This window comes from Typopeltis vanoorti, chromosome 11, assembly GCF_054136105.1.
Source record: "Typopeltis vanoorti isolate ZY-2024b chromosome 11, IOZ_Tvanoo_1.0, whole genome shotgun sequence".
In the NCBI taxonomy this organism is placed as follows: domain Eukaryota; kingdom Metazoa; phylum Arthropoda; class Arachnida; order Uropygi; family Thelyphonidae; genus Typopeltis; species Typopeltis vanoorti.
The window spans coordinates 71,991,520-72,003,601 of record NC_143559.1 but is presented as its reverse complement, the minus strand read 5'-3'; the positions used below and the strand labels follow the sequence as shown (position 1 = coordinate 72,003,601).

At 34.6% G+C, this 12,082-nt stretch overlaps 1 protein-coding gene across 3 annotated transcripts in view; it reads left to right on the top strand.

Annotated features, from left to right (window-relative positions):
• LOC150101723 (transmembrane protein 62-like) overlaps positions 1 to 12,082 on the top strand; it is a 280,792-nt gene that overhangs the window by 119,434 nt on the left and 149,276 nt on the right. For all 3 annotated transcript variants that reach the window (XM_090400377.1, XM_090400376.1, XM_090400378.1), the window contains exon 7: positions 393 to 515. In XM_090400377.1, coding sequence (XP_090256503.1) covers positions 393 to 515 — 123 coding nt within the window. The remainder of the gene's footprint in view (positions 1 to 392; positions 516 to 12,082) is intronic.

Sequence of the window (12,082 nt, the reverse complement as noted above, 5' to 3'; positions counted from 1 at the left end):
TCTGTTTATAAACATAAATATATTTCTATTTTAACTGCATTAACTGAAAATTGTATAATGTTCCATTTTATGTTTGTATTCCTCCAAGCTCAGCTGTAATGAATATTCTGTGCATCTTTATAAAATTTACTTGATTATGAAATGATTGGAATATGCAATATTCCAGTTGTTTCATAAATTGAAATAAAAGCTAAATAACAAAGTATTATAGTAAATGCAGATCATAATCATGTAATAAAAGTATTAAAATAAATTTTAATAACAAATATTTATCAGCTGAAATTTTGTATAGAGAAGGATGAGTGTGTATATATATATGTGTATATATATATATATATATATATATATATATAAAAACTGTTGTGAATGCATTTTTTATTTTATTTTTTTAGAGGTAGTGGACCATATGTATGTGGTCACTTTCACACTGCAGGAGGTTTAGTACCTCAGATGTATACCTTGCAATCTACAGGGGCACTGGAACTTGAGTTAGGAGACTGGAAAGATAATCGAAGGTAAGTGAACTATTCTTTTGCAGTAGTGATTACAGTTATCTCCTGGTATAGCAGACATTGTTCACTCTAACAAATTTTCAAAGTCCCAGTCATGATTCAATAGCATTGCTGTTATTCTCAAGGAAATTCGCTATAGAAAAACTTTCTCTGTATTATGGATGCATGAATGGATAGCATCCCCACTCTCCAACAAGCAGACTCCTCTCTTGGTTCTGATCTGACTGTAGCATAGTAACTGACTGTGAAAGCATTTAGGGGACAAATGATTTCTGTTGCCTGGCATGAAACCTAACTCTGCTAATTTGAATGTTTGAAATAATTTGAAAAAGTACCACAGCAAGAATATTGAATTATCTTTAACCAACTCTCAATGCTAAAAAACACTAAAATAGGTTTACAACCATTCTTCAGCCAAGATTCACATTATAAAAAATAGAAAGCAAAAACTATTTTGAAATTTATGGCTTGTTTTTCGAGAAAAACAAGCAAGTTGAGTGTAAGTTAACAAATGTCAGTTTTATTTTCAGCATCTCCTTGACTAATACATTAATATATATACACAAATACCATAAATTAATATTTTGAATTTTCTGAAATCTTCATGTAGTAGCTCTTAATATTAGATAAACAGAAAATAGCAAGCCTTTTTTTTGTGATAGTGGAGCTGTCTCCTTGCATTCCAGTAATATTCCTATAGGCTAAAAATAGTTTTACTGATTAAAATTATTAGAGTAGTTGTTTGACATATCTGAGTTTTTTTTTGAAGGTAAGGATGATATAGTATTCAGTATAAAACTTAAATGATTGAGCCAAAATAGTATGAGATAAAAGTTCATCTGTTACCTGATATTCAGCTAGGTGTGTATAGGATACTGTGAGAGAGTACTACATGATGTCTTTCAATTTAATTAGTCACTTCTCAGCTGCAGTATTCTTAGATCTTATATTTCTGCCTTCTGGCTCACTTCTGACTGCATCAAACCACCTAGATCTTGGTGGTTCAATAAGGTCTTTCTACAGACATCTACAGGAAATCTACAACTTATGGAAATTATCTTGAAAGGACCATGAAAACACATTCCGTTTTTGTACTTATGTATTACTATAGGTTGATCAACCGACCTCTCATATATGGGCTCAAATTAAAAAAAAAAAAAAAAAGTACTCTCAGGGGTCTACAGGATAATTGATAGTGTGTGTGCACGTGCGTGCGTATGTGTTGTATATATGTGGTGTGTGTGTGTGTGTGTTTCTGCATTTTTCTCCCAATAAACATACGAAAAGGTAATTTATTTCCTATGCGCTCAATTGCATACAGTAGATATATGTAATTTTTCAGGTACTGATTAACACTTATATTTTTTTTTGTATCGATATTCATATTTACATTTAGATTTTTACTTCTATCTGTAGTATTCTGACCTTTACATCCATGTTTATTTATTTACACTATCATTCATACAATATCAATAATTTATGTTACAATGACTGGAAGTTGATCTTGTGACAAAATTAATCAATTCTAAGTAATACTTCTGGATTAGTCTCTGTTTACACACTGGCCACTTGTCTCCATAAGTGATGTGTTATATTAGGGCACCTGGGTGGAATACAGTAGCTGAGAGTCATGAAATATGTGATTGACAGTCTGTTGAAGGTGCAATCAACAAATGCATGATGGGGATTCCACGATAATGGAATCTGTAGGTAGTCTTAATTTTCCATGTTCCATTAGTAGCGTGGTTAAGTGGTATGTTTTTCCAGCTGGAGTCTGCTTCTGATACTTGCCAAGAATACTTTTATTTGATCCATTTTTTGATGTTTTCCATTCTTCTTACTGAAAGTTTGGGCTTATTTTTTCTGCAAATTCTTTTATAGCAGATTTCTAGAGCTTTTGGTAACTTATTTCTAGTCATTCATTTATAGCTGTTTCTTTAGCCAGTTGATCTGCTGTGTGTGTTTAGGGTGTGCTAGGTATGCAATTTCATTAATATTATATTTTTGCATTTATTCCTATTAACGACTACCCTAACTGTTTGCTAGCCTCGCATGATTCCTAAAACTAAACATAATATACTAATGCTCATGATGAGGAGACGTTTTGATGCACACCCAGACTATTATCACGTGTTAATAGCCTAGGTGTGCAGTCAAAATACGGATACCTTTTGAGTCCTTTAAACAGACTTGCAGATGTCTCGGCATGTCAAATTCATTACGTTCCAGCGATTTTAAATGGCTCAGAAAGCCAGGCTGGGTGTGTGCCTGAGACAATAGCACTCAGAAGTCATTAGTGGCTGTGATTAGTGATTGTGTGAAGCAATCCAATTGAACATTGTCTTTTGTCATGAGTTGCTGTTTTTGTTGTCTGAGTTTCGTCTCTTTTGCGTGCGTGAAGTGTGAACCAATGCATTTTACGACACCAAGTTTTTAATATATTTCTAATTTTATAAATGTTTTTAAAAAGTTATAAATACTTCATAACTTTTTGGTCCATATTTACAATGGAATTTCACAGTGTCCCATTTTCTGCCAGAGTTTTTGCAGATTGTATGATTATAGTCGGAGGTTGGAACTTGTGTATAAATAAGTAAAACAAGTTATTTCAGACTTTCTTCGGAAAGTTATTTCGGAAAAATAATAATTTCCTAGGTGATTACTTTTTCCAATTTCTGTGTGTATTATATGGCTGTATTTAAAAATCATATGAAAATTAAAATTATCCATGTCTCACTCTAGTATTTGCAAATATTAAGCATATTTATTGTTCATTTGACCTTTATGTTTTCCACATTTAAAATTTTATTAATTGATAACTTAAATTATTCGAAAGTATCTTGTAATTAATTGCATTGGGCTAATTAAGATGGATGTTGATGTCTTTCATGCATCTTTCATACATAAAGCTTTCATACATCAATAAAAATGCAATCACCCACTCAAATTGACGTGAATTTTGTAGTGCATGATTCATAAGCCACACGACAGCACACCCAACCTAAATGGGCACTCTTAAAGCATGCTAGGAAAAAGTTCCTGAGACCAACACCACCTCCACTAGAATGTTGAACCCCCAACTCGATGCCACTGGGGTGTGTATACATTGAGTTAGTTTTGCATTAAGAACACTCACCTAAGAACGCTTTAGCCCACCTCTGTCTGCAGTCAGCTCGCAGACATCTAGGAACAGATTCAACATGGTTTCGAAAAACCTCCATAACTAACTCGACCTATGTCTGCTGCAGCAACTCTGTCAGTTCACTCATTCCGTGGAGCAGGATCAGCAGTTCTCACACCCCACTCTAGCATATCCCACACGTATTTAATTGAGTTACAGTCAGGAGAATTTGTGGGACAAGGCAATGTGGTACTCAAAATTGTTGTCATGTCCCTCCAACCTCTCAGTAGTTTTACAAGCCCGATGACAAGGTGCCTTGTCCTGTTGAAAGATGGCACTGTGGCTTTGGTAAACCTCCTGCATATATGGATGGAGATGATTGGCTAACAGGTCCTGTAGCATTCACTATTCAGTGTATGTGGGATAATAAGCAATGGACTTAAAGCATGCTAGGAAAAAGTTCCTGAGACCAACACCACCTCCACTAGAATGTTGAACCCCCAACTGTGCAACCAGGGAATAGGACTTCATGCTGTTTATTCCAATTGTGAGCCCATCCATCAGCATGGTGCAGCAGGAAATGGTACTCATTACTCCAGATGGCCTTCTTCCGTCATCAGAGGCAGTTTGATCCATTTCCACATGCATCGTGCGAAATGTTCCCGATGCCTGGCTGTAATCATAGGTACCCTTGTTGGTCTCTGACTATGGAACTGCAGGAAAAGCAAGGTACAGTGCATGGTACATGTGGGAATGAGTTGAACTGCTCCACTGTTGTTACTGGTGGGTGACCTGTGTGACTGTTTCTTGATGTTGTTGTTGAGATACTAGTCATGACACTTAACACGCACTTCTATTATCAACCATGCATAGCTGACCAATGTGAGCCCTTCTGCTAGATGTCTGTTCATGTTTAATCCAGTCGGAAACAACCAAGAAGTGCAGCTGTTTCCTAAATACTGGCACCTGCCCTCTGGGCCTTAATTATCTGATTGTGGTCAAATTGGCTTATCTAACTATGTTCCCCATTACTGATAAACATTTACTGATTACACAGTCCAACACAATTTTTGCTGACTTTTATATGACACTTGTTTTTTACTAATTTGGGTGTGCTGATTTCAAATATCAAACCCATTTTTCTCTATCATGTCAGGTTATTCCTCTATGGCATTTTCTTTTTGCTAATTTGTAAGTTTTTGATAGTTTTAAGGAGGCAGTACTATTTAGAGGATCAAAAAAATCGATTTTTTAATATTATTTTCTGAAAGTATGTACTTTTAAAAATCTGTTCCTAACTTTTTATCAAGAAATTCAAAAAATTCCCGAAGATATAGCCTATCATTCAAAGCGGTGCACAGATCAGAATCGAAGCGCTCACCGCTCTCGCTTGTTAGTAAACAAATAAATGCGTAAGAACCTGCAACAGCACGTACTGGTGCTTTGAATGCGAGAGAGGCCGATAATTAGATACATAACTACTTAACAATATTCATTAAAAATTACAAGAATATTTATAAAAAAATAACAATTTTACTTACACATGAGTTTCAAGGAATAAATTTTTGTTTGTAGCAATTTCTGCTGTGTGATCGCCTACTTTTCATCACCTAAATGTATTAGGTCGGTTATCGGCCTCTCTCGCATTCAAAGCACAAGTATGTGCCGTTGCAGGTTCTTACGCATTTATTCGTTTACTAACAAGCAAGAGCGGTGAGCGCTCCGATTCTGATCTGCGCACCGCTTTGAATAATAGGCTATATCTTCGGGAATTTTTCGAATTTCTTGATAAAAAGTTAGGAAAAGATTTTTAAAAGTACATACTTTCAGAAAATAATATTAAAAAATCGATTTTTTTGATCCACTAAATAGTACTGCCTCCTTAAAACTATCAAAAACTTACAAATTAGCAAAAAGAAAATGCCATAGAGGAAAAACCTGACGTGATAGAGAAAAATGGGTTCGATATTTGAAATCAGCGCACCCAAATTAGTAAAAAACAAGTGTCAGATCATGATCAGCAGAAAAAAAAATTTTTTTTTGTTGGCCAGTGTTATGTTCAGAGGATAGGAGTACTCATTTATAGTATCCGCATGTGACTTTGATATCACATGGTACATTATCGCTCCGAATATGTAAATCAGTGGAGTATTCCTAATGAACAACTAACTCAGTGTATATTTCTGTGTGTGTGTGTGTGTGTACATGTATATACATGAGTTGAGACCTATGACTGCAATACTAATAGGTTTTTCATGTGCCCATGAGTTCGAAGCCATGTGGTGTGAGGTGGAGTCTAACAAAATCATATACATAGTGGGATGTTGTTACAGACCTGGTAGATCAGTTGCTAGCGATGAAGAATTGCATCACTAAATAAAGACAAAGAGCATGAAAAGAGTATCATAATGGGGAACTTGAATTATCTAAACATTGATTGAGTATCAGTAAAATCTCATGAGAACAATGAAACTGAATTTGTTGTGCTGTTGCGAGACAACTTCCTCTAGCAGCATGCTAGAAGAACTCTGTCAGTGAGGGTTAGATTTGATTGTAGTGTCAGAGGGTGTTTCAGTTAAAGATGTAATTATTCTGATTCCAGTTGGTGACAGTTGCTACTCACTTGGGATATGGCTAAGTTTATGAATATTCCATTCCAGAAAGGTTACACGCTGTACTACAAAGTAGGAAATTATGACCAACTGAAGCGTATACTGAGTTTAGTTGCAATGATATCAGTTGCTGGATGGGAAGAATATTGACAGCACATGGGAAACATTTAAAATATACTTAAATGTTGTTGAATGTGTCCCGAGAGTTCGAAGAATAAATAGGTAGGAATCGAATGGATGTGTAATCTTATCAACCAAGAGATTCATAAGAAAAGGATGGAAAAGGAATTGGCTGCAAGGAAAAGTAAGAATGAATATGAAAGAAAAACTCTACTAGATGCAGATGGTGTGAGGGTGATGGATGCAAAAGAAGGTTTTTGTTAAAGCTATTAACCTGGTGTAGCAGTGAACTCAATGTTGCATACTGGTTTGAGTTTATTGCTACCTCTTCACTGGGTGGAGAAACCCAGGTTTACGAGGAAGAGGTACTAAAGCTGTTGTACAAACTGAATAATAATTCAGCAATATGAACTGATGGGATATCAGCATGAGTGCTGAAAGAGTGTTCAGCTGAACTAACTGTTCCATTAATGAGGCCATATTATGATTTAAGTCTCTGAACAGGGAAGATTCCACAGGGGTGGAAAGAATATATGGTCATCCCATTGCCCAAGGGCAGTTCAAAGACTGATGTATCCAGCTATCGACCAATTAGTATCTCATGAGTGGTGGTGAAGATTTTTGAAAAGTTGGTTAGAGCTTGCATTCAAAAATAGGTTGATAGAGAATTCTCTACTTTGCAATGAACTACATGGGTTTACTAAAGGAAGATCATGTTTTAGCAACTTGTTCACATTCTATAATAATGTACCTGGTCTAGTTCAGTGGTACTAGACAAGTCTAGTACATGATACTTCTGAATTTTGCTAAGGCTTTTGCCATACACAATGGAAAACTATTGCATAAATTGGAGAATATAGGATTGGATTATAAAATCTTAGCATGGATAAGAGGATGGCTGACTGACAGATATCAAAAAGTGGTATACAGGGTATGGATGTCTGCAAGATTTAAGGTAACCAGTGGTGTACCATAAGGATTAATCCTTGGTCCACTGTTATTCAATCCATAAAGCTTGAATCAAATCCTTCCCAATGACATTGGGACGGATTTGACAGGTGACATACAGATATTTGCTGATGAAGCAAAGGTAAGCAGGGTAATCAGGAATGCTGCTGCTGATATGCAGCACTTGTAGGATGATTTGAAATAGGCTGGAATTGTGAGCATGGTAAAATTAATGTCAGTTCAATGTCAATAAATGTAAAGACATGCACTTGGGCATGATTAGATATCCAATGTTGTATTATATTAGTGGGATTATGCTAGAATAAACTGATCCCGCTTAGGGATCTTGGAGTGTTAATAAATACAAAGTTGAACTTCAGGACCATGTAGCAAAGATTGCAAATTCAACTCAAAAGATAATTGCAATGTTGAAATGAACTTTGACATGTAAAGATATCATTTTGCCTCTTTACAAGGCCTCGATAAGACCTCACTTGGACTATTGTGTGCAGATCTGGTCTCATGGTTTCCATTTTGATTTTATATAGTGGGGGGGGGGAGTGCAAAAAAGAGTGCTAAAAATGATGTCAGGATTGTGGAATACTGATTATGAAGACAAAGTGAGAATTTGTGGACTGTAGATATTAGCAGGAATGTGCAACAAAGACCAAATTTGACCAGGCTGAGGAATAATGATGTCAACAAGACTGATGACAATCCCAGCCCACAAAATCACCAATCAGATCATCATAAAATAACTCTCAGAAAGACCTTCAAGATAGGAACATGGAATATCAGAGGACTCCTGCAACCTGGGAAACTAGACATAATACAGAACAAAATGGAAGACAATAAGATACTAATCTTAGGGGTTGGGGGAAACTCACTGGAAAGAAAAGAATGTGGTCATTTTACAACACATAAGGGAAACAAGGTGTTTTTCTCTGGTCCAGACAATAACAGTGAAAAGGGAAGTTGCCATCATTGTTAATAAAAACATAAGTAAAGCAGTAAAAGGATACAACCCAGTCAGTGACAGAATCATAACAGTAAGATTAACCACTAACCCAATTCCAACAACGCTAATACAAGTTTGTTTATGCATCCACATCAAATGCAGAAGATGAATTAAGTGAGAAAATCTACAAAGATCTAAATGAAACTATGGATACAATACCAAGAAAGGATATTAGAATAATTCTAGGCGATTTCAATGCTAAAGGTGAGATCCAATGTACATGATCACTTAAATGGAATCATTGGAAAATATGGACTGGGAATTAGAAACGAATGAGAAGAAAAACTATTGGAGTTATGCATTGAAAGGGAATTAGCAATCACTAACACAATGTGTTAGTGATAGCACAAGAGGAGACTATACACATGGGTAGCACCTGTGGATCGATGTGAGAATCAAATCGACTATATTTTAATCGACAGAAAATAGAGGATACTAATCAATAACACTAAAACACTGCTAGGTGCAGACTGTGGATCAGACTATCAATTATTAATCTCTAATTTAAAGATCCATCTGAAAGCAAACAAGAATAACAGCAACAAAAGATATGACTTTTCACAAATGGACAACAAATTTACGATGGACATTGAAGCAGAGCTCAAGAAACAAAGCATTGAATCACATTGGACACAGCTAAAACAAACCATTGCAAATCTGCAGCCAAAAACATCCCAATAAAAAAGAATGGCAGTCCGTGGATTACAAAAGAAACCCCAGAACTAATTGATAAAAGGAAACAAATTAAAACAGATTGGCAAAACCCAAATTACCTGAATAAAGATTAAGAAATCTTGTCAAAAAGATAAAAATAGATATATCCAAAACATCTGTAAAGAAATAGAAAGACACTCCAACGCTAATGAAACAACAGATTTATTCAAGAAGGTTAAGGATATAACCAAAAAATTCAAACCAAAACTTAATATAATTACAGAGGAAAATGGCAAGATCTTAATTGACATTAATGACATAGCCAGAAGATGGAAAGAAACGTTACACTGAGCTTTACATGACCCAGCTATTCAACAAGAAGACGAAGGAGCTATGGAAAACACAGAAATGGAGATCCTCAAAAGTGAAGTAGAACAAGCAATCAAAAAATTAAGGAATAACAAAGCCCCAGGTCCTGATTGAGTACCAGCTGAAATGTTGAAAAACCTTGGAGATAATGCGGTCAACTGGATACATGATTTATGCAACAAAATCTGGAAGACTGGAAGCTGGCCAAATGACTGGACTAGTTCCAACATTATCCCAATTTACGAGAAAGGCAATCACAATAAATGTGAAAACTACCACACCATTGTCTTTATCCCACATACCAGCAAGATTTTACTACACATTAAGGAAAGATTACAAAGTTTTATAGACCATCAGATCTCAGAAGAACAAGCAGGATTCAGAAAAGGTCGAGGAACTGGAGATCGTATATCTAATATCAGACAAATAATCGAAAAAGCAAGGGAATTCAACTTAAGCCTTTATCTATGCTTTATAAATTACTCCAAGGCCTTTGACTGTATGAGATGGGATATTTTATGGGATGTCATGCAAGAATCAGGAATACCAAACCATCTAGTAACCCTCATAAAGAACTTATATCAACAAAATCAAGCAACAGTAAAAATTGAAAACCCAGTGTCCCTTGCATTCTAATTTGAAAAGGTTCAAGAGCAAGGATGCATACTCTCACCATTACTATTCAACCTTTACAGTGAAACTATAATGAAAAGATCTCTAGAAAAGTGGAATGGAGGCATTAAATTAGGTGGCCGAACAATCACTAACCTACAATAACCTACAGATGACACAGTGATAATAGCAACAAATGAACAGGAATTAAAATTCATCCTAAATCAATTAGAATGGGAAAGCTTAAGCCATGGTTTACGAATAAATCAAGACAAAACCAAAATAATGGTTTTAAACAATGCAGAAGAGATAGATGTAGAAGGAATTGAAATTGTCAACAATTTCAATTACCTTGGAGTGATAATAACAAAAAAAAGATGGATGTAAAAAAGAGATAAGAAGAAGAACAGCACTAGCTAAAAAAGTAATGACTGATTTAACTATGATCTGGAAAGACAGGCACATCTCCAAAAAGACCAAAATTAAGCTTGTAGAAACCTTAGTTTATTCGATCTTTCTCTATGCTTCTGAATCTTGGACAATGATAAAAGATGACAGAAGAAGAATAGAGGCATTCAAGCTCTGGTGCTGGAGAAGATTGTTAAGAGTGTCTTGGACAGAAAAACGAACAAACAAAAGTATCCTAGAAGAACTGAATATTCCCACGACTGATAAACATAATTGGAATTGTTTATTTTATGGAGGATAGAGAAGGAACGAGGGCATCCTTGGAAGTTGAGAATGAATGCTGCTAAGTATGGGATGAGATCTAGATTTTTTTTTATTGAGTGGTGCATGGTTTGAATGGATTGCCATTCAATGTTGTGTGTGCAAGTGGTGTGAATGAATTCAAGATTAAGTATGACAGCTGGTGCATAAAGGACATACAGAATGATCACTAATAATTTTTCAGGATTATTGTGCTCTGCAGTATTTAACTGTTTCATCCCACACATTTTCCTGTCTCTCTCTTATGTATTTTGATTCAAACACTTATGCCTATAGCTTCCATTCTGTGTTTAAATTATCATGCCATCTTAGATTAAGATTCTAGAATGTAGATTAATAAATGTCAAGTTTTTTTCTGATATTTTTATTTTCATATAGTTCTGTCATTGATACCATATGTCTCTGGTTTCCAGGGTTTTATCATCTGTTTAACTTTTAAATCAACTTTCTGATCACAATGATAAAATTGGTTTAAAGATGTCTTGTGTACTGCTACTAGGTCTCCTGATTTATCTCTTCTTTATAAACTGATTCACTTGACTTCCAATAATACTAGCTTTATTTATTCTAGTATCTTTCCATATTTAATTTATCTTCACAAAAAATTGTGCTTAAAGAGTTAAAATACGTAACCTGTTCTATAGGAATATTAATAAAAAGTTGATATTTTTCATGTCTACATATTTTCAGAATTTTTATCTTTATTGCAGATTTTGCCAAGTTTGTTTTAGTAATTATTTAATTTGGCTAAAGATACTTGATGACTCATAGATTTATCATCACATTTCCTGACATCTCAAGAGATGTACAGGTCATTACTAGCTTCCTGTTTTTTTTTTTTTGTTTTGTTTTGTTTTTTCCCAGATTAATCTGATTTGTCAGGATTCTAGTATAATTTTGGTCTTCTAAAGCAGGTCTTCCCAACCTTTTTCATGTCACGGCACGCCTCACAAGCATAAATAATTTCACGACACACACTATGAAGGAACATTTTTTTATTAAGATGATTAATTTCTTCTATTTCATACAGGGCTTCAATTAATAAGATCTTTCTTTCAAAAATTTTTGCATTATAATACATAAACATTCCAGCTAGACATTCATTTCAGATAAGTCTTCTTATGCAGTCATAAGCACGAAATAAACGAAAAAAATGGAATGAAAATACCTAATCCATACATCCTCAGTGATTGATATTTGACATAGTTTTTATATCGCATCTATGAACTAAATTGTCAGATTTGACTGAATGAAACTGAGATTAAATTTTTAGAACACTTATTTTATAAAATTATGTGAAAATACAAAAGTAAAATTAATTATACACAAAAGAATTACATACTATGTATAAATATGCTAATAATAATAATTTAATGACAAAATAAGC